At 39.1% G+C, this 21,335-nt stretch overlaps 1 protein-coding gene across 3 annotated transcripts in view; it reads right to left on the bottom strand.

The window, feature by feature from the left end:
- Window positions 1-213: 213 nt before the first annotated feature.
- CCDC50 (coiled-coil domain containing 50) overlaps window positions 214-21,335 on the bottom strand; it is a 97,830-nt gene continuing 76,708 nt past the window's right edge. Inside the window, exons 6-13 of one of the 3 annotated variants that reach the window (XR_012785719.1) lie at window positions 17,750-18,268; window positions 15,013-15,128; window positions 14,340-14,384; window positions 14,123-14,227; window positions 12,469-12,548; window positions 8,957-9,063; window positions 6,594-7,127; window positions 214-6,534 (exon numbers count right to left, since the gene is read on the bottom strand). Coding sequence is in view for 2 of the 3 variants with exons in the window: in XM_075556213.1 (XP_075412328.1) it covers window positions 7,108-7,127; window positions 8,957-9,063; window positions 12,469-12,548; window positions 14,123-14,227; window positions 14,340-14,384; window positions 15,013-15,128; window positions 17,750-18,268 (992 nt within the window). In the remaining variant the exon portion in view is untranslated. Of the gene's footprint in view, window positions 7,128-8,956; window positions 9,064-12,468; window positions 12,549-14,122; window positions 14,228-14,339; window positions 14,385-15,012; window positions 15,129-17,749; window positions 18,269-21,335 lie in introns of all 3 variants that reach the window. The other 2 variants (XM_075556213.1, XM_075556214.1) reach the window with 2 other exon arrangements.

The following is a 21,335-nucleotide window of genomic DNA, read 5'->3' as shown; positions in this document are numbered from 1 at the left end:
AATGATTTTTTAAAAAGAATGTCAATAAACAAGGAATCACTATCACCTTATATGTGCTTACAGAAAGTGTTTTTGGCACAGAATGAGAAAACTGTTAATAAACAAAGAGATCTCCAGATTAATTTTCAAGGGGTAGGGCAGGGGGCCAAATGTAAACACTAATAATTTCTCAATCCATTGAGTGAAATAAAGAGAACACGCATCAAAGCGGACTGATGTAACAAATGGATGACTTTATTGAGAGAGAAGATTGGTGTTCGCCCCTAACCAACCAGAAAAATCAAAGCAAACAGACCTACAATATGCTGGTTTACAAAGTATTCATACTATAATGTTAAACCTGATGTTTACAGAACCAAATGGGGAATAAGGTATAAAAAAGAGAAACCCACAGGCTTGCATAGATGAATTAACGTAGGTGTGTTACTGGCATTTAAGGAAGGCTTGACCACTGACTGGCACCTAAGCATGTTGACCACCTAAACCCCTAAGTTGCAAGAATGGCACCGCACCAAATTTCTAATCGTCTTTGGTGATGTCATGAAGAGAAACAACTTGTGCTGTGTGAAAGTGAATTGAAACAGACTCTATCCAAAACCCTAGTCCAGATGGGCTGATGCATCCCACCGGTATGCACACTGGCCATCTTTAAGGCATCCACAAAGTGTCCTTTACAATTTAATCTCTAGACAGGCAAGTGGTTTGAGGCAGCCTCTTCTCTGTTCTCTCACAGGCAAATGCTTCCCAGATCCGGGTTCCGTTCAGTTCCATGAATTAACTATTTTAAAGCTTCCAATCATTCTTGGGTAGATATTGATGAGCACTTGAGGTAACAAGTCACTGTTTTTTCCCAAGCATAACATCCCGAATGTTAAAGGGTCAGTCAGTGGTACCAGTTGAGAGAGCACTTCTCAACCTTATAAAAGCACCACTTCAAATTTCCTGAGAGCCTTGATTGATATGAACACATAACTCTTGTACTGCTTAATTCAGAATCTTGTACTGCTTAATTCAGAATTGGAGGAATTCTCAATTTGGAACATAATTTTAAAGTCTCCACATTATAGTTATTGTTAAAAATCATGAACTGATTACAACTCATAGAGACTGCGTGTGACAGAGCAGAGCTGCCTCCAGTGGTTTTCCAGGATGTAATCAGTACAGAAGACACCAAATCTTTTTCTTGGGGAGCCCCTGGGTGGGTCTGAACCCACATTTTGCTTACAGTTTAGCCACTACACTCCCAGGGCTCCTTGGGCTTTGAGAGTAAGTGGAGAACACAGCTCTGTCTGAAAGCAGGCATCTGGGTTTGAGTTGAAAACAGGAGCTGTGGCCTTAAGGGGTTCAGACGCGAACCCCGTAAGTAATACAAAAATTCTGGCATCAAACCCTGCAACCAAATTTAAGAGCTGTGAACTACGTCACTAAATATAGTCTGAAGTCGGTGCCACTGAAACCGATCTTTAGTACACGATGAGTCTCAGTCGATTCATCACCTCTCAACTGTCTCCTCTTTGCTGTTTTTAGGACTGGCTCTTTTTTGATGGGAGTACCATTCCAACCCTGCCTTCTCTTTGATGCATGAACCTCAGCAGTGAGTAAGAGGGCACTGACCTGTCCAATTAATTTTGCTCTTAATCTGAAATACTGAAAGCAGCATAATAGTTGGCTCCTTACACTATGAAATTACTCAAAAAGATAAAACATTTTCTAGTGTACTAAAAGTACAGAAAAGCATTATTAAATCCACTAGAAACATGGAAGAAGGCAGTCACACATACATAAGGGAAACTAATAATAGTCTGAAGGAACAGATATTTCCACAAATTGACTTGATACGATTGTATTAGTCTGTGGCACCAAACATGAAGGGTCTTCACAAAGTAGATGGAAAAAATCCAATATTTTAAAATTTCATTTTCCATAAAGTTTTTGAAATCCCAGAACCTGTAAAAAACACCAGTGTGACATATTCCCAATACAGTATAAAACAAAAGTTTTCCAGAGAAAATCAACTCATTAATTTTCTCTTGTAAGTAATAAACCAGTCTTTACATCCATAAATTCCTCATTTCACGTTAATATCTGCTCAGGTTTTGTTGTTGTTGTTGATGCTACACATTTCAGTACACAAGGGTATTGGTGAAATTCTTACAAAACAATGAAGGTAAATGTCTCCACTGTACCCTACAAACTTTGGAAACATCTATATAGTCACCACAGATGGGGAGGACAATTGGCAAGTATTCAGGAAATGATCCCCTTAGTGTTAAGAAAATTAGTGCTTTCCTGCTATCAGCAATGTTAGCCACGCCACTGTTCATTGGTGGTTTGATCTATATCTACCCCCACCCCGACACACACACACGAAAACATTGCCATGGAGTCATTTCTGACACATAAAGACCCTACAGGGCAGAGCAGAACTGCCCTGTCTGTGTCCACGGCTTTAACCCTTATGGAAGCAGGTAGCCATCGCTCTCTCATGATGGGCTGTTGGGAGTCTAGCTGCCAACTTTTTGGTTAGCAGTTGAGTGCTTAACTACTTCCTTACCAGGGCTCCTTTTATGGGCTTACCAAGCAACTTGAAAGGAAACAATGCATCTATCAACGTTAAAGGCTCGTCATTACTCAGTAGGTGAAATGGTTCACAGTTCCTGATGACAAGGATATTTAGGGATCATTTGAGAATTTATGCCTCCAAGAATTGTTGGCTGGCATTCACATACAAGAGTATATAGTACACTGACCTTGGTTGGCGTCCAACTAATCTGAGGCATACTGCTCCTCACAGACTCTACAAATATAAGTGCAGGGGTCACCAGAAGAGGGTCATTTGAGAAGAGAGGTTTCCCCAATTTACCCATTTTTTTTACTTCCCTAGGATTAAGTTATAGCATTTCTAAGGATAGTTGCTAAATGCCAGGAGTAACAATAGCCTGATTTTTAAATTTTAAATATTTTCATGGAGAAGAGATTCTTCTACTAAGAATTTAACTGGTATTATGCTCGTGCAGCATTATCAGGACAGTGTCCAGTCCCTTCTTGCCCACATTGCCCATCCTGGTCTAAGAGGTGTGTGTGGAGGGGGGTGGGGTGTGGTTGGACCGGAGGGGAATCAACCAATAGTAACGAAGGCAGATATGACGCTAGGACACACAGGCACCCCCAGAGAAGAGGGAAAATGGGACCATTTTAAAGAGTCACCTTTCTGACAATGAACAATAAATTAGGGACAAAATACTTAATTTGTTTCTCTTTGCTGGAACATCAGGTTTTATTTAAAGTTTATGATATTTCTAAATGTCTAATTTGTGAGAATATGGCAAGTACGTACAATGAAATCTATGTGAACACTGCTCTTGTACAATATTAATGTCCCCTACAGTTTTTCCAAAAAGGAAAAAAAAAGAATTTTTTTACTGCATGCTCTGTTCGCTTCACTGTCAGAAAGTGGCAACTATCTGTCAGGCAACTCACTCTATTATTACACTGAAGATCTTACAGCCAATCACCAGATACCTTTTAAGAAAAGGATCACTAAATAAATGAATAATCTTGATATTTCTCACGTAATTTTTAAAACAAAGGCAACACAAACTAAATATCAAGGTCCTGAAAAGGTACTCACTTGTGTGGTAAACTCAATGCCTGCTTTTGGTGGGACAGTCCCGAGTTTTAACAATTTTTCCCACGTCTCACGGCATTTTAAAAAAGTCCCGAGTTTTAGAAAGAATGCACAAGCTAGGGTATGTGGTTTTCAGCTGCCATGTGGCTATTACGCCAGGATAGGAGTTTGATCAACGGTGTCCCGCTGGTGTCTGCCTTACCAATGTTAAAATCTGGTCACCTTACCCCTACCATAGTTGATACATATAATAGAAAATTTGGGAAAAGACAAAATTTAGGGAAGATTTCAACATTATTAAAGAAAAATAGCATTCAGTTAAAAGCTATTAGTTTTACACTAAGCTACCCCCTTGTGCTGCAGGAGAGTGGTGGGAAATTGTCAGCAATGAATTTATTCACCACACAGCTCAGCTGCAGGTCACAAGAAAACAAACAACAAACCAAATATGGGTATATTGTCACTTTAAGCATTTTCTAGAGAGAATTTTCTAGCATTCTGTGAGGACCAGGGTAGCAATTTGAAACACGATGATATAAATCTGAGTGGCTTCGTCTATTCTGCACAGTGGGTTCCTCTTGGGGGAGTCTATTCGTGCACACACAGGGGAGCTTCAAAAGGGCTGTGGACATTTTTCATGTCTTTGAAGCCTTGTGTGCACACGTGTTTTTCTCCTAATTTAGAAGCTTCTATCATGATCAAAAAAACCAGATAGACTGGGTTTTTGGCTGTTGGATTTTTCATGGGGGCGTTAGGGCTTGGAGTTCATTAGCCTGCTGCTAGTTGTTACAGAAGTTTGAGAAACAATAACTCAATGCCATGGAAGTAACTTCTTAAAATTTTACGTTTTTTTTTTAGCTTGTGAAACAATTGTCTCATCACTCAATAATGTTTGTCTAAAAATGACTTGAACTTCAGCGCTATTTGTTGTTTCATTTTTTAAAAAAAGGTTGGAACACCTTTTGTATGATCTTATCTAAGCTTCCTGTTAGATAATTGATTACAAAAGTCAGAAAGGAAAAGGGAAGGTGTACAGGTTAAATGGCCTAGCTTAAGGCAACATAACACATTGTGCTCATTTAGGAATTTAGGTTGTTAATGAGGCCTGGCCTCCAAGAAAAGAGGTATAGAAACAACAGAAATTACTTCAGAGGCCAGGTACATTGGTTTACATCAATAACAAGAAAGCACGCACTTGTGGGCCTGAAGTCAACCAGTGTCACAGAAGAACAGAAACAAAGCAGCACCCTGACACTTACATTAAAGTGACAAACTTTAAAGCAAAGAACAAGTAGAGTGTTTAGCACTTCATTAAAATACAACTGTTAGTTACTTCTATAGCCTCAAAAGATTACATGAATGTAAAAGAATAGAGGATTTAATTGGCGGAGTTTGATTGTTTTTCTCCTTATTCATAAGGCATGAAATACACTAATACTCTTAAAAGAGTATTTGCCTAAAGATAATTTAAGCAAATCTTTTTAAATCTTAAAAAAAAAGTTCACAAAATTTCAATACAAATGTTGAATTGGATGCCGCAGGGAATCACCACCTTTGGTAAACTAAGACAGCGGAAACACTTCTTTCTGGTAAGGTGTTAAATTGGCCTAACAAATTTTGAATACAGTATCTCCAGTTGGCATGTTATAATAAATATGATAAGATGAAGCACATGAGTTAAGAGAAATGCAGAATTCATTAAGTAAAACCAATTGTTCTATAAGATAGAAAAATAAACATTTATAAAATAAAAATATTACAAATGTGGTTGCCCATTTGCCTAAAGTACCAAATAAAAATACACTATGTTTTGTTTTTTCTTTATAACAACCATAGAAACTGTTAAAAGCATGAAGCACAATCACAGGGCAGACAAGAAAAATATAGCATTGCTGTAAGTCAATATGGCCTAAGCTGAATCCCACTTTAAAATTGTAGCCTCCATCCTTTCTGCCATCTCCTCGCCAATGGAGCAGATTTTCCTTCATTAATTTCACTATTGCTTGTAAAGTTCTATTATTCTAGAGTCTTGTTTCTTTCTGGATTGGCATTTCTCCAAAACTTAATTCTAAGTCTGTAGGATAAAAATATGATGAAACTAAAAATCTTTCTTCTAAATACATCCAGAGAACCTATTTGAAATTGCTTCTCAATAGGAAAAGAATGGGTTAACAACCACTTCTCTACTCACCTATATGTCTTTCCTGCATGAACACCATACAGGGATGCCAAACGGTCAGATTCATACAATGAAATCTGACAGCAGATCAAGCCAACGGCTGTATTTTATAAGCATAACTTGATTGCCCTTGCTTTTAAAACTGGTAGTGTGAGAAAATAAGCATTTCCATGAAGTCAGCAACTAAATGATGACCCTAAATTACTTATAAAAGAGCAGCCTAAAAGAACGTATACCAAGAAAGTTAATACCATGTATCATTAGCAAAGCTACCAAACACTGGGAGGAAGACTCTTTTATCAACCTTAAGCTTGGGTTCAACTATTTATAAGTGAGCAAATCACTATTGAATAGTGTCCTGCAAATACAGTATAGGTCTTTTCAGGAAGAAAACTTCATTCAATCTGTGGTCAGAGTGAATGATCATATTACATCGTTTAATGTCATCTTCCCATCCCCTTTGTTCTACAATAAGTGTATCCATCAAGAGAAGGCATGCAAAGATTTTCATTTTCCGTGAATTTGCATAAACCTGAATAAAATTTCCATGTAGTGTTGGCAATAAATCCTAATAAATGGACCCTGGTCTGGAGGCCGCAGCACGCCTGCTACTTGGGACGGAACTGCAGACACGTGCTGTGAGAAGGATCTCAGGGGGGCCTCGGAGACCGAGTGTCTCCACAGCCCTGGAGGCAGAGCAAGGGCTCTCAGCAGCCAGGACGCTTACCTGAGTGTCTCCACAGCCCTGGAGGCAGAGCAACGGCTCTCAGCAGCCAGGACGCTTACTTTACTACTCTGAGAGACACTCCAGGTTTGCGATTTCTTCCCCTGTTCCTGAGAAGTACAAAGGCCAAAAAGCTCTCGATACTTCAGTACATACACTAATGCACCAAAAGTGTTCTTTCATTTATTTTTGTATTATACTTTATATCCAAATGTTACTTCTTTTCTTTTGATCACTCACTTTTATAAAATTCTAACAGCTATATAAAGTGTAGTCCCTAAATATCAATGCTCCAACCCTAACAAAAACTACACTTTATGGAACTTTTAGATACTAAATCCCAGGATGCATATAGAGGTGGCCAATATTCAGAAGCTAGATTTTCTTGTATTGCCCAAGTGATCAGGAATAACCAAAACATTTCAAATGTATTCAAATTATTTATGTTTAGAAAAACAGGCTGGGACAAATCCTAGAAATGCAAATATAGGAGGAAAAAATAAACGTGGAATGCATTCTGTGTTGTCCAGTAATATGTGCAACAGTGAGTCCGTTTCAAGGCAGAATCCTAGGATTTTACTGCTTGTAATGGAAACCTGGAAAGGGAAAGAATAAACAAAAGACAATTAAGAAAAAAATTATTTGAAATTCTGACAGTCTTTCTCTTGCTCAAGCTAAGTGATTTATCTTTATTTCTGTATATTTCAAGTGGTTCCTACTTTTTTGCTCTTGATTATAAAATATTTATATAGAGAATCAATTTTTATTTTAATAATATTATTTGTCAGATATGTGAAGGACAGGAAAATAGCTAATACAAAGTGATGCATACATAGTTTGAGTCGGTTAAAAAAACAAAACGTAACTTACTCTGAACATATTCAAATTGGCTAGCAAAGCAAAACTGGAATGCACTCCAATTTAAAAAATTTGGGTAATCCTGAACCATAACTGGAACTGAAAAAAATCCCCAGAGCTCAGAGGAAGCATACTAAATCCTCTGAGGAGCTTACCATGTGGTGTGTATGACTGCATTATTGATCTGAACAACACACACAGAAGGCCGCATAATCAGTTGCCGTACTTGAAGAGCGATGATTACCACTATACCCAAAATGTGACAGGCATATATCTGTGTACTCTACTCTGCCTTTTGAGGAGGTAAATTAAGCTACTAATTAGGATTCAACTGGTAATTTCCCCCCCTACATTCTGGTTATCCTTTTGTTTCACCTTCACTTTAAAAATTGAGTCTGCTCCAACTTTGCTTTCTAAAGCCATGATTGGACCAGGAAGAACTAGTCCAAAGCCCAGTATCGACTTACATCAAGATGGTGAAAATGCTACCAACTGATGCACGGTGTGATGGGTCGGTTGTTTATTAAGCTATGTGCAACATCCACGTAATCCCATGTTTTAACTTATGTCTGTCACCGCTGCACAAGGGAATTCAGGGAGCTTTTAAAAACAATACCAATGCCTAGAACTAATCACCCAGATATCATAGGTTTTGGGTGAGACTGACTCGGACGCTTAAAGAAATTTAACAAGTTATTATTAGATCCAGAAAGATGATGAAATATTTCCCCTAAGGAGTCACCAAAACATAACAGGCAAATAAGTTTCATTAATTAATAAAGCCAAGTATTTATAAAGCTTGTCGGTCATGAAAACCCACAGGAACAGCTCAACCCCGTCATACAGGGTCACTATGAGTTGGCACCATCAATTCAGTGGCAGAAAGTTTGGATTTTGGTTTGGCAGTTTTTACAAAGTCTATTTCAATCTGCAAACTGCTTTTACCTATTTGATCTCATCCAACCCTCATAATCTGGATACTTAGTACTTGCATCATCTCCATGGTTTAAATTAAAAAATTGAAGACACATTTTCATTCTCTCTTTTTTATAACTGTCATAAAAACACAATAGTGAATGGTTACCCTTGGAAGAGCAGACGACCTTTCAATATTAAAGATTTGGTCCAATGAGATCTCTGTATTTTCTTACCTTGATTTTATTTTGTATGAGTTTTACCTGGTGTATGCGTGCTTATGTGTTTTTAATCTAATGAATAGGGTCATGAACAGATTGGTCAAAAAGAGCTAACAATCTAGAAGTGGCCCAGTGGTTCTAAGTATTTTGTCGTGATAAGGGTGAACTGTATGTGTGCCACAGTTCCCTTTAGGAATAAGATGAAATCTGTGAACTCTCTCGAGTAAAATGCAGATCCCTAACAATTATTTTTTGGTTTACATTTGTTAGTTTTGCTTTTTTGAGAGGAGGATGAAGATTAAGAATCAGCTTCAAGAAAGGACGTTTTTATGCTCTAGTGATCTATAGAAGAAAGTATTTCTTCTTCTTTTTTTTAACACAACATGAAGATGATAAAGATCCTGAAACATGACTACTTATGTTGTTCTTACCTTTATGGGAGGCTTCTGATTTTGAGAAATGGCGTGTGGAACTATGCTGGTTTGTAAAATGCGTATAATCCACATCCTCAGCATCTGTCAGGGCAGGGGGCGGGGGCCTGAAGGAAAGCCAGAATTTAAGAGGGATTCTCAGAAACCATGGTGACAATTCCATCACTGACTGCAGCATATGATGTATGTTTCTATGTGTCACAGTCCCCTCTAAATAATCAATAGTTCCTGCTGAAATGCAAAGCCAGAATGCTTTGGAATTTGTTCCTAGTTAGTTGTATCAGTTTTGATAAAATGATTTTATTATCATCCTCCTTGCTTTTGATTTACATAAATGAACTTTCTAAAGTATTTTGTGAATACATAATATGGGTATGCATTATGCTAAGGGCAGGAGAAACAGAGATTATTGAAATCAGTAAGATACTTGCAATAACAAGAAAAAGAAGAGAAGAACTACAGAAGGGGAGAAGATATTAAAAAGCAGCGAATCACTGAAAGGAATAGGGCAGACAGGAAGAAGGAAGGGAAAGAAAAATGGAACGAAGGGAGGAAAGGTAAGGATGAGGGAGGCAGGGCAAGGACTTTAGTCAAAATATGAAATTCTGTGAGCAAAGTCCTTGCTCCACTAGGAGGCAAAACAAATCTTTAGTGATGGTAAGAACAGTAACACAGCTTGAAGGTTTTCATGTAAGAAGCAGAGAAAAATGCAAAAAACACTGGAGAAATTTCGCACTTCAAACCTGTAATTGTTTTAATTTCGTAATATAGATTGAGTGGGAGAGATGTCTCTGACCTTAATCAAACTATGACGGCATGTATTTAGTGCAATGCTTACTCCAGCTCCTCTTGCTTTCTAAAAGGGGAATTAAGCTTATTCCCTGATCAACGTAAACACATACGTTTACATTCCATTTCACGGAAACAGTAAGAATCAAGTAATTCTAAAACATCAAATCAAAAAAGAAAAAAGCTGAGTGGAATTCACAAAAAGCTCCCTGGTTGTTGTTTTAAACCATCAATTTATTTTCATGAAACAGGGTGCTCAAATTGTAAATCAGCACACAGGACAGAAGCAAATTCTCAAAGAGCTCCAGAAAAGATAAAGAAATAGACGTGAACGTCCTGTCTCCTAGTGTGTTGTTCTGTTTAGTTTGGTGATCTACAGTTCGAAGCTTGGCTTACTTGCTTCTAGGGTCTCCATCAAAATATGTTCTTACAGTGGAGAGAACTGTTTCAAAATAAGGGCAGTTATAACCACAGATGAAAAACTCTTTTTAACCAATAGCCTCTCAATAGTTTTTGATACATTAGGCTTCTCTGATTCTTTTCTTGTGAAATGGAAATAATCGCAGTGATATAGATGAAAACCTCAGAATTCAGTAAGAAAGTCACTCCTTCACAAGGTCTTCCCTTTTTTTTAAAACTGATAATCTGTGCTCTTCATCCATGTCTCAATAAAAAGGTAAGAAATGAAATGAAAAAGCCTTCCTAAGGTACCAACACTAAGTTAAGCACCTACTTTTATATAGCCATTACTTTTCATCCTGTGGTAGTTACATGTTGTCAATTTAAGACTATTAAGAGCGAAGGAGTGGAGTTTAGCCTGCCAATCAGGCCTCAGCTTGACGACCTCAATTGGAGGAGCTACAGAGAGAAATAGCTCGCTGGAGCGTGGGGGCACACGTTGACGGCCTGGGAAACAGTCCTGCTGAGGAGACTTGTGGAGCTACATTAGAGTACGGAGCTGGAGGAACCACGTGGGGATGTGCAGACCCACGCCAGCACTGAGATGCTTTCCCCACCACGGGAGCCACAATAATTCCCACCCACTGGCCTGTGATCTTTCCGCATGGGTTTCACTGCACGGCTGCTTGATTTTAAAGAGGCATTTATAGACGAGTATTGATATATGGGGTCATATCAGACTTACAGACTTGATCTGGACTGGGCTGGGCTATTTTCTTAATGAACAATTACTCTGTGATATAAAGTCCTCTCTTACACACGAGTGTCCATGAATTTGTTTCTCTAGTCCACCCAGACTAACACACATCCATAGCGCTTAACATGGGTCAAATTTTATTTTTTAGATTATAACTTTATGAGAACAGAAAACAATTCTTGTTAACTTCAGGTTATCCTAGTTCTAAGTACTTACTAGGGTGCCCAATAATATTTGATGTATAGGAAAAACAAACTTCATATTAATAAAAATTCCCCAGAATCTAAAAGACTTATCAATAAACATTTGGTGAATGAGTAAGTGAAGACATTGTACTTCAAATTAAGAATGCTATAGAATCTAGATTTATGAAGTTTTAGAAACTAAAAAGAAAAATAGCAAGTAACACTACAAAAGAATATACAAAATTGTATAGGTAAGAGAGAGAGCTGGTGGCACAATTGGTTGACAGCTGAAAGGTCAACAGTTCAAACCTACTAGTTGCTTCCCAGGAGCTATATGAGGCAACTTGCTTTCATAGAGATTTATGGCCTTCTTGGAAACCCTAAGGAGCGTTTCTATTCTGTCCTATAAGTTTGTTATGAGTTGGAATCAACACAGTGGCAATGGGTTTGGTTTGGTGTCTAGAGGGAAACTTTCTCCATTTACAATGGCAGGAATTTCAGTAGAGAGTCATTTGGAATGACGAATGTTTTGAATGAACTCAAGGTTTACAACTAGTTCTCTACTCCCTTATAAATAAATAGATGAAGAAGTTGAATTTTTGACTATGAACATTATATGTACAGAATTTGTTTCTGTTCTACTAAAGTGAACCAACAACCCTAGCCTTATAAGCTTTCAAATTGATATTGTCAAATGCAAACTTCATCTTTTGTATTTTGTGTCCTCTTCTCTCTCTCCTACACCAACTGTATTATCTTTTGAAATGCAATAAAGTGCAATGAAAAGCAAACAGTTGTTTCTCTAGGGACTTCAGTGCTTGCACCCAGAGGTCAAAGGCAGCAGCTGCTCTGTAACTATGACCCAAGAGTGCTTGAGAGAAATCATCAAGTCGCAGAATGCAGATTCCACAACCACCTGACCTTGTGGGACTTAGATACCTGCCTACTACACTAAAACTCAGACAAAAGTTAATGTGATCACAATGTAAATGTCGCACGCACATGCGCACACACGTATGATTATAAACCCCAAAAGAAATGTAAAACTTTTGAATTTAAGTAGAATTTAAAATTTTACTCAGAAAAAAATGGTTCTTTTCATCCCTTCCTACTTGGTAGCATCAATTCAGTGAATCCAGAAGGAAGGATCTATCCTAACAAAAACACATCCTTCCCTATTAAATCCAGTGTGTGCAGAATTCCCTAGATTGTTGGCGTGACCTGATTTGACTTGTGCAGTGTAATTTAAAGTTGGAAACAAACATTTCAAAATAAAATCCCAAATGTGATGCCACGTCCCAATTGTTGGCTTCTGTCTCCTACATCTCCCCACTCACCCCACAATCAAGTGCTTCTTTCTTCTGTTTTAGGTGTCAGCTTACCGTGCTGGCCGGTCATTCTTAGAACGGTGAGATTCAGCACTTTCTTTTGAATTTGGGTGTGTTGATTTGGCAGATTTTGGCTATGGACAGAAAATTGGAAAAGAAACACACACACACACACACACACACAAACATACAACGAGAAAGATTAAATCTCTAAAATATATCAAATTTTTCTTATGTAATTTCAGAAAGCGTACATTTCATTAAGCAACAAAGTTTTTTGGTTTTTTTTAATACAGCTACTCAGAAAAAATATATACCGCCAAGGCAGGCGAGTGTGCTCACATGCATGAACATATCACCCACATGTGTGTGCTTGGCTTTCCATGGTTACCACAGCAGCTGCACGGGCACCGGTAAGAAGTGGCTTCTCACGGCTAAGAAATCTCGGCTTGTACTCTCAGACTCATTTCTCAATACTCAGCTTAGGGCCGATGATTTTCAAGTGAGAAAACTCACGGAAGCCTCACAGCACTGTTCTCGGGAGCAAGTGTGCCCTTACCAATACTGGAATCTGGAGAACACAGCGGTCCTTACCCCTCGGACCTTCCCGATCAGTCACCTTTCAGAAATCTAATTAACATAGAATCTGAGGAGCATCCAGGCAGTTCATTTATGTTGGACAAGCATTTACAAACCTTTTTACTAAAATGTTTATTAGGAAAAACTCTAAATTACTATATTAGAGTAAAAGAGGGGAGACTAATACACATAACTAAAATAAAAATAAGACTTTCATTTGTTTGCGACTGCTAATTGTGGAACTAAGCAGTAGGAGATAGCAGAAAAATGGCACTACCACAACTCGTGCCTCATCTTTCCCTTATACCCACCGCAGAGACCAGGAAATGGTACTAGAAACACTTGCAAAGAATTTTTCCAAGAAAGCAAACAACGCTAAGCGTCAACTGTGCCATTAACACACCTCGGTGCTCCCTGCGGGGCCTAGCCCAAGTGTTTCTTTCAAAAGGTTTTACTGTGACTCTCCTTCGCTGCTCTTCTTTCACATCGCTTCACCCGGTGTGAACTTAGCGATGTGAGCCTGTGTGTGCTTATACACAGCCTGTCGTCCTCTCTACAGTATACACTATTATCTCTGAGACCAGAGAGGTGCTGGAACTCATGAGGAAGCTTGTTCAGTTAAACTTTTAGATCCCACCAACAAAAATCAGATTTTAGAATGACTTGCGGTCACTGCCTATTTTGTCAACTATTTCTGATTAACGAGGAGAAAGTCGATGCTCATGCTACAAAGTCCTTGTACTCTAACAGAAGCAGTGACGTCGGGTGATAGGGATCTTTGTCAGTCTGTCAGGAATCAGGTATGCCAGAGAATCAAGAAATTGGAGGTACTTTATAAGATAAGCAAATTAGGAAAGAGGGAGACAAGGACACTGGCAATTTGAAAGCATGTGAAAATACTCCATTTTCTCTACACTGTTAAGTATAGTAAAACTGAACTTGCTCATAGCCATAGTGTACCTCAGCTGATCTTAAAACACATTGACTTTTTAAAAATGTTCGCAGTTCATTATAGGTATAAGAAGTCTGTATTATTTTTCATTGTGCAACAATTATACATCCAACATATATGTACAGTTGTCTCTTTTTTGTGTCTCAGCGAAACAACAATAACCGATGCTCTGCCTACCTTCAACTCAGAGTCATACTTGCTTCTGTCCAAGGATGCTTTTTCCCGTTCCTTGGCTTTCTGATATGCTTTCTTCTCCTCGGCCATTAGCAGTCGAGCAATTTCCTAAAGAAGAGCATGGCATTATCTTTACCTGCACAGAGTTGTGGGTAGGAAGTTCCTGGGGCAGTTTCCAAGATCGGTGGCTAGACAAATGCAGACACTAACACACACCTACCTCATCCTGGGCTACTTGAGCTGCTCTCATGTCCACCTGCGTAGCCTGTGGGATAAAAAAGCCAAGAGAAGCGTAGGTGAAACCTACACGTCCTATTTTTATTTTAAATCTTATAGAAAAAATAAACTGGTATTTGAAAGTACCAGTGACGAACACGCCGGAATGAGTGCATATTCACCAGCCTCAGCAGGGTTCATCTTACCAGACTTTTCTGCAGGTTCTTGGGAGCAGCAGAAGAAAGAGTGGAGACAGATACAGACACCCGTGTAGCTAATGCATCTTCAATAAGGAAAATGAGGCACTCACTCGATTCCTTTGGTCTTGACATTTCCCCTTGTTAAAAGCACTTTCAGTTTCCCATCTCAAACTTCACACCACATTCACCACCTTCACGTTGATTCTGACTCATAACGACCCTATAGGACAGAACAGGCCTGCCCCGGTGGTTTCCGAGACCGTACCTCCTTAAAGTACTAGAAAGCCTCCTCTCTCTCCCATGGAGTACCTGGTTTACAACTGGTGACTGTGCAGATCACAGCCAAACGCAACCCATTAGCCTACCCCGGTTCTGACCAAATATCTCAAGGTTGCCTCAATTCCAAAAAAAGGGGGAAAGGGGTGGTGAAAGAGAGACTACTAAGTCACTTCACCTTTTGCCTTAAAATTTACTCACCAAAAGTTCTTCTTCTTGCAGCTTTCTGGCGATTTCTGCATCGTACAACTCCTGGTCCCTATGGGCCACTTTGGATGGAGTATAAACAATTTCTTTCACTCCTCTTGACTTCGTTCCTAGAAAAAACTCATTGTGATCAGGCAACTGAGGTTGTTTCTTGGAAAGCTTCACAATTTAAGATAAGTATGTTTTTCTTTGGTATCTAACACTGGAAATACTTTATCCTCCCAGAATGATAATGTCCGTATGGGGTACACTTGAAATATTCCCCCCTCTCAGACAGATGGCAGTGCAAACAACAAATACCTTTAGATAAAGTTACCTCTCTCCAAACATGCCTGGTAAAATCTCCCGTCTCACAGTTTCTTTAAGGACAAAAATCACACAAGGTACCAGATATCATCACGAAATAAGAAACAAAAAAGGAAGAAAAGTGTGAGTTTAAAAGGGCTCAGCTGAAAAGATCTACAAAGAGGCTTTCCTTCTATTTAATTCACTCTGGAGGGAACAGAAATAGGTCCATCCTGTTATGTGATCCTGGAATAGGTGAAGCAAAGGGCCACACACAGAAGAGTGTTCTAGAAGGAGCTAGGAAGTTCCTACATTTCTAAATTTGCACATAAGATACATAGATGAGATTTTGATAAATATTTCAAACTGAAATCAACCAAAAAAAATCAAAACCAACCACTGTAAGGATCTTCAATGAGTCATTCTCTGTGTAGGTAAACCCAAAAGGTGTAAGGGGCGGTTTCTTTCGTTTGTTCTAAAAAGACCCTCTTAATCTGAACAAATGCTTTGTCTGTGTCAAAAAAATAGTGTTAACAAAAAGGTGGAAGATGGAGCAAACAATAGAGGCCAGCAGCACCCACACTGGTCGGTCGACCAGCCCTGCCTTGCTTTGGCTTCTGTCCTGATGGCCAACACATTCACTTGCTTTAGATCTTCCATCTTTTTCTTCCTACTTATTGTAGTGTGCCTTGGACCACGGATACAAGCTCTGTAGTTATGAGGAACCTCAGACTGGGCAGAGTAAGGGTGTCATGACAGAGAACACGATTTTTTTTTAAGTTAAGAGTTCTATAGTTATGAGGGAACCTCAGACTGGGCAGAGTAAGGGTGTCATGACAGAGAACACGATTTTTTTTTAAAGTTAAGAGTTCTATAGTTATGAAGGAACCTCAGACTTGGCAGAGTAGGGGTGTCATGACAGAGAACACAATTTTTTTTTAAGTTAATCGAAGGAAATCACCAGACTGGCTGCCCAGAATCAGAATGTAGAGTTCACTGGGATCGCTCTTCCTGCCACACTTCCACCTGTAGAACTTCAACTGGTCTTTAGAAAGCTGGATGTAGTGTAACCTCCTCACAGAGTCCACTCTAGATCGGTTTTATTGCTTCCACTTCGACTGTCTTACAGCTCACGGTTCATGTCTAACAGATAATAGCTACTTTGAGATTCTTTGCCTACGTATCAGTCATTTTGGCTGTTAGACCAATGCATTCACCCTATGAGGTTCAGATCCAGGTATAGAATCTTTTCTTTATTTTTTACTTGTCTCCCAAATATAAAATCAGACGGACATGTTTGTCAATCTTGCATTATTTGGGGATTTCTGTTGCACTGGTAGACTCTTTTCTTTATAACAAAGTCCTTTAAAAAGAGAAACTGAGAAGAAGAATCAACTGCATTCAACCCGAATCTGTAACTTGGAAACCAGTTTTCAGACTAGAAACACAGCTTGATTGGGCAAAGATGGGATGGTAATGACAATGGATGTCTTTCTGGTCCTTCTCTAGCAGCGATTCTTTCCTTTTTATAAATGTAATAGGAATACAATGGAACTAAGACAGACAAGTGTGGCCTACTTGAAACACTACATAGTATGATGCTCTAACTTCCGGTGTAGGAACCACATGAAACATCATTGCAGCAGCTGGCGGGGATGGATAGAGAGCCATTGTTGTGGGCTATGGCGGGCTTTGGAAGTAAGCCTCAGCTATACCAGGACTTTGAAGCTTGATTCTTAATATTCACCTCATTCCTAGATTGGTACCAAGAACTTACCTGGTATTAGCACTTTAGAACAGCAATTATAGAGTTAAGAGTTCGAGGAAGAACATGAATATTAACTTATGGCCATTTCAAACTGATAGCACACAGGATTCAGCCCTAGATTAAAACATGTCAAATTTAGTTGACCATGGGTGAGATCCAGAAATCTCCTTTTTCATCAAACAGCCAAGCTGATTCTGATGAAAATAAACTGAAGCTCAAATTTGAGAAATGCTGTCTTACAGCATTGACTATGCCGTCTCCCGTTTTACCGATAGTAAACTGAGAAGGCCAAGAGAATCTAGTACTTTCAGTCCTGCTGGCCTTTTGGTAAAGCAAACACTGTGGCATCTTTTGACTTCACTGAAGTAAACCTGAAATTCAAATACTGATTTGGTACCACAGTGTCTGATGCATGATCCTCCTAACTTGAAGCACTGGCGCCTTCACTGGACTACCTGGGATTCAGAAGAGCCCTTCGAGGATTTGGTTCATTTGCTCAGAAGGCAAAGGGAAAGATATAAATGTTTTCCTTCTTCCTACATACCTAAGATTGATACCTTTGTCCTGTGTGCTCTAGGATTTATTTCAAACCCATACGCATCAAGTCAAGAACAAATTGTCGAAGACGCTTATGAAACACAGCGATCTGTAGGGCGCCCCGATTTTGTCCTCCATTACCTGTGGCATTGACGTGGAGCTGCTCCTCTCTTTCTGAAAAGGGAGGAGTCCTTGGTCTGGGTCTCCTTTTGCTGCGCTCACCCTTCCCTTGGCCCCTCCCATATACAACATGCTTGCAGCGAAGCCCAGCTTTCTCTGAGGACTTGGGTGAAAGCCGGTCTTGAAGTTGGGACTGTTTTTCCCAATCCCAAGTTTTACTCTGCCGGTCAGCCTCCCAGTCATCAGACTCAGTGCTGAGATACACCTCTCCACCGATCCTGGGAAGCAGAGGCCTCTCGTAGCCACATCGCTTCCTGTCTCGCGGTTCACTGTTGATTTGGGAATTGCCCCTCTCTCTGTCCTGGTGGCAGGAAGGCAGGGATTGCTCAGGTGAACAGTGCTCTTCCAGGTCTTCCAAGTGATCCAGTGGCATTGTTGGTTTCTCCCTCCTCTGCTTCCCAGGCTTGCCATCGCTTTTGAGTCTACCAATCCTTGAGAGTTCAGAACCCAACGCCCTGGCCCTCCTTGACCTTGGTTGGTCTGAGAGGAGATGGAAGGATGCAAAAATAAAAAAGGCATGTTAACTTGATGAGAGTATGAGCTTCGGCTACAGGGAAGAGACAGGGCCCACGCTTAATCTATTTTTAAAAAGAAAAAAACTTGTGTTTCAATTAAGCTGAGAAGAGGCGATAAGCATGTACTGTAATGGTCCTTATATACATGAAGGATCTGGGAGAAAAGGCTCAAACGTATCAACAAAAGAGCATAAGCCCAAAGGAAGAATTGAATCATGATTAGGAAGAATTCAACAGTATTTTAATATTTGCCAATAACAATAATTATAACCATTGGGTGCTAATTCTACTTATAAAAACAACTTAGAACAAGTAAAGGGAAAAATGGGTGGGTGGGGAAACAGTAGTGAAATGGGGGAAAAATAAGCTGTGTGATTTTAGGCAGAATTTTTCCAAGTCTTCTTTTTTGAGGTGACAGTAAATCTTTGTGATGCTTTACAGAATGTTGCTAACTTCCATTTACTTACAAAATAACCCACAGTGGGATTGTTTCTCCCTCCCTCCCTCTGCTTCACAGGGTTAATTATGAGACACAAGTAGGCAAGACAAATACTGCCAGTCATATCAAAATATAGCCCTATATTAAGGTTCAATATCAACCGGGATAGAGTAAACGACTTTTTTTTTGAAGTAGAGGAACTTTAAAGGAACAAATGATCCTATATTGTCAGATGACCAAACCCTAATCTTAATTAAACCTTGGCAGAAGAAAAAATTTAAAGGGATGATATAATGGGGAAAAAAGGGTTCACTTATTAAGCACCTTAACCAACAAACACACAAATTCTGATACTGTATTCTTTGTACAAAGATAAAAAGTAACAACAATAAAAAATCCAAACCCACTGCCATGAAGTCAATTCCCACTCACAGGGCCCTAGAGGCCAGGTAGAACTAACTGTCTACTTAGGTTTCTAAGACTGTAACAGTTTATAGGAGTAGAAAGAGCTTAATCTTTCTCCCATGGAGCGGCTGGTGGTTTTTAACTGCTGAACTTGAAGTTAGCAGCTCAATGTGAACCAAGGTTCTCTGTATAAAAACAGGCTGTAGTATAGGCCAAATACATAGACCTTCAAGTTTAAATGAATCTTTAAGAGTAACCCAGAAGCAGGTGCTTTTGTCAGGTCTCATTTAGACTTGATGTTAAAGTAAAACTAACGGAAGCAAAATAATCCACAACTGGAAGAATATACTTATTTTAATACTTTTAAAAGTATAAGTAGTTTATAAAAAAAATCCGAAGTCCGTGAAAAATGTGCTAAGATTGCTACCTATTTATGTTCCCTACTTGCTGACATGCATTTGAAAGAGTCACCATAATTTATAACTTGATGGGATGTAGAGAAGATAAATTGCTTAGTTTTGAGGATTTTATTTATTTCTACTTTGATATTGTTAATCGGATAATGGGACAGAGCAAGGGGGTTATGGGCTACGGCTTCATGGATGCCGATAAGCCGTCACTCAAAAACCTAAAATGGTTGTCTCCTGAGTTTTCTTGTGACCAAAGATAACATATTAATTAAAATATTTCTTCTTAATAGTCTGCAAAAGTATTTATTCTCTCGTTTATGGTTTTACATGAGAGAAAATGAAACAGAATTATTACTCTCTGTTAACTGCTCTTTCAACTAAACTATGATTTTATGAATTTCTTGACAGCTGGGAAAAAAGTCAACCAGTATTGCTAAGAATAAACGCGACACTGACCAGTTACTAATAAATGGGAACTCTGGCTTCCAGCATTAACACCAACAAGCACACAGACCTGTGTGAGTGCAGGTCCTGGTTCCATCTCAAAATACAGGAAGAATTTTGTTTAATTTTTCAGATGAGTCTGTGGCACAATGATGCTCATTTACTTTTTAATTCCTTCTTAATAATTAGCATTAATAGTTTTATGTTAGCAAAACATGCTTAAAAATTTAAAAGGAACTGTCATATTTTCAGAGTTGATTAAAAAAGATTAGTTCATCTAATAGAGCTAATAAGACTATTTTTAAACTTGTGAAGACAAAAAAGAGAGGGTTGGCATATATTTGAGTCCTTTATACAGATATATACCAGTTGAGGGATGAGAGTTAATAATTTCCTGAGATCAAGTTATTTGGCAAATATAATTAACACTCTCATAATCAAGATACATGTTCCTTACATGTATGATCCCATGTTTGTCTTTCAAAATGAAATTATTTTTGTTTAGAAATACAAAACACTACATAATACATAGAAAGTATTAATATAAATATGAGGATAAAACAAAAGGTATTGCTCTGAAAGCAGTGGTTAGCAGTGGCTCTCAACATTCCTAATGCTGTGACCCTTTAATAAAGTTCCTCATGTTGTGGTGACCCCCCAACCATAACATTATTTTTGTTGCTACTTCATAACTGTAAGTTTGCTACTGTTAGGAATTGGGGATCCCTGTGAAAGGGTCATTCGATCCCCCAAAGGGGTCGCGGCTCCCAGGTTGTGAAACACTGCTCTCAAAGCTCCAGTTCACACAAACCTGGGTTTATTCTAAGCAAAACATGCTTAAGCACGTCTGTGTTTAGTGGTTGGCTGGTGCCAAGCTCTCTCAGGAATACACTTAACTCAGTCTCACTATGGTAACTTCAAAGGACAGGTCCAAGTATAATCGTGACTTACAGGGAGATCTGCTGGGCCAATTAAATCCAAGGCAGAGAGGTCAGCTGAGAAGGTGACAGGGACCATTTAGTGGGGGCCCAAGGGACCAGCTTAGTAGGCTTTTCTTGTCCAACAGAGGACTATCTTGAAGCTTATGAAACTTAAGTTTTAAGAAAACTGCACTCTTGAGGAAAGGGCCAGGGCAAGTGCATCTAGACATTTTCTTTCCGTCACACGCACTTTCTCGTTCCGTAAGGCGGTGAGCAAGGGCAGTCTTAGAATTGTGGTGGCAAGCCTTACCCCATCCCCCAACAGCCCTCGTCATGCCCTGCAGGTTTCTTTTGGTTCCCAAACAGAAAGGACACCTAGAAGGAGCCCGACTCAGGTCCTGTGAAGATGGCAAA

This window comes from Tenrec ecaudatus, chromosome 8 (genome assembly GCF_050624435.1).
Source record: "Tenrec ecaudatus isolate mTenEca1 chromosome 8, mTenEca1.hap1, whole genome shotgun sequence".
NCBI classification, from domain to species: Eukaryota; Metazoa; Chordata; class Mammalia; order Afrosoricida; family Tenrecidae; genus Tenrec; species Tenrec ecaudatus.
The sequence above is the reverse complement of the archived record's forward strand: the minus strand, read 5'-3'. Positions and strand labels throughout refer to the sequence as shown.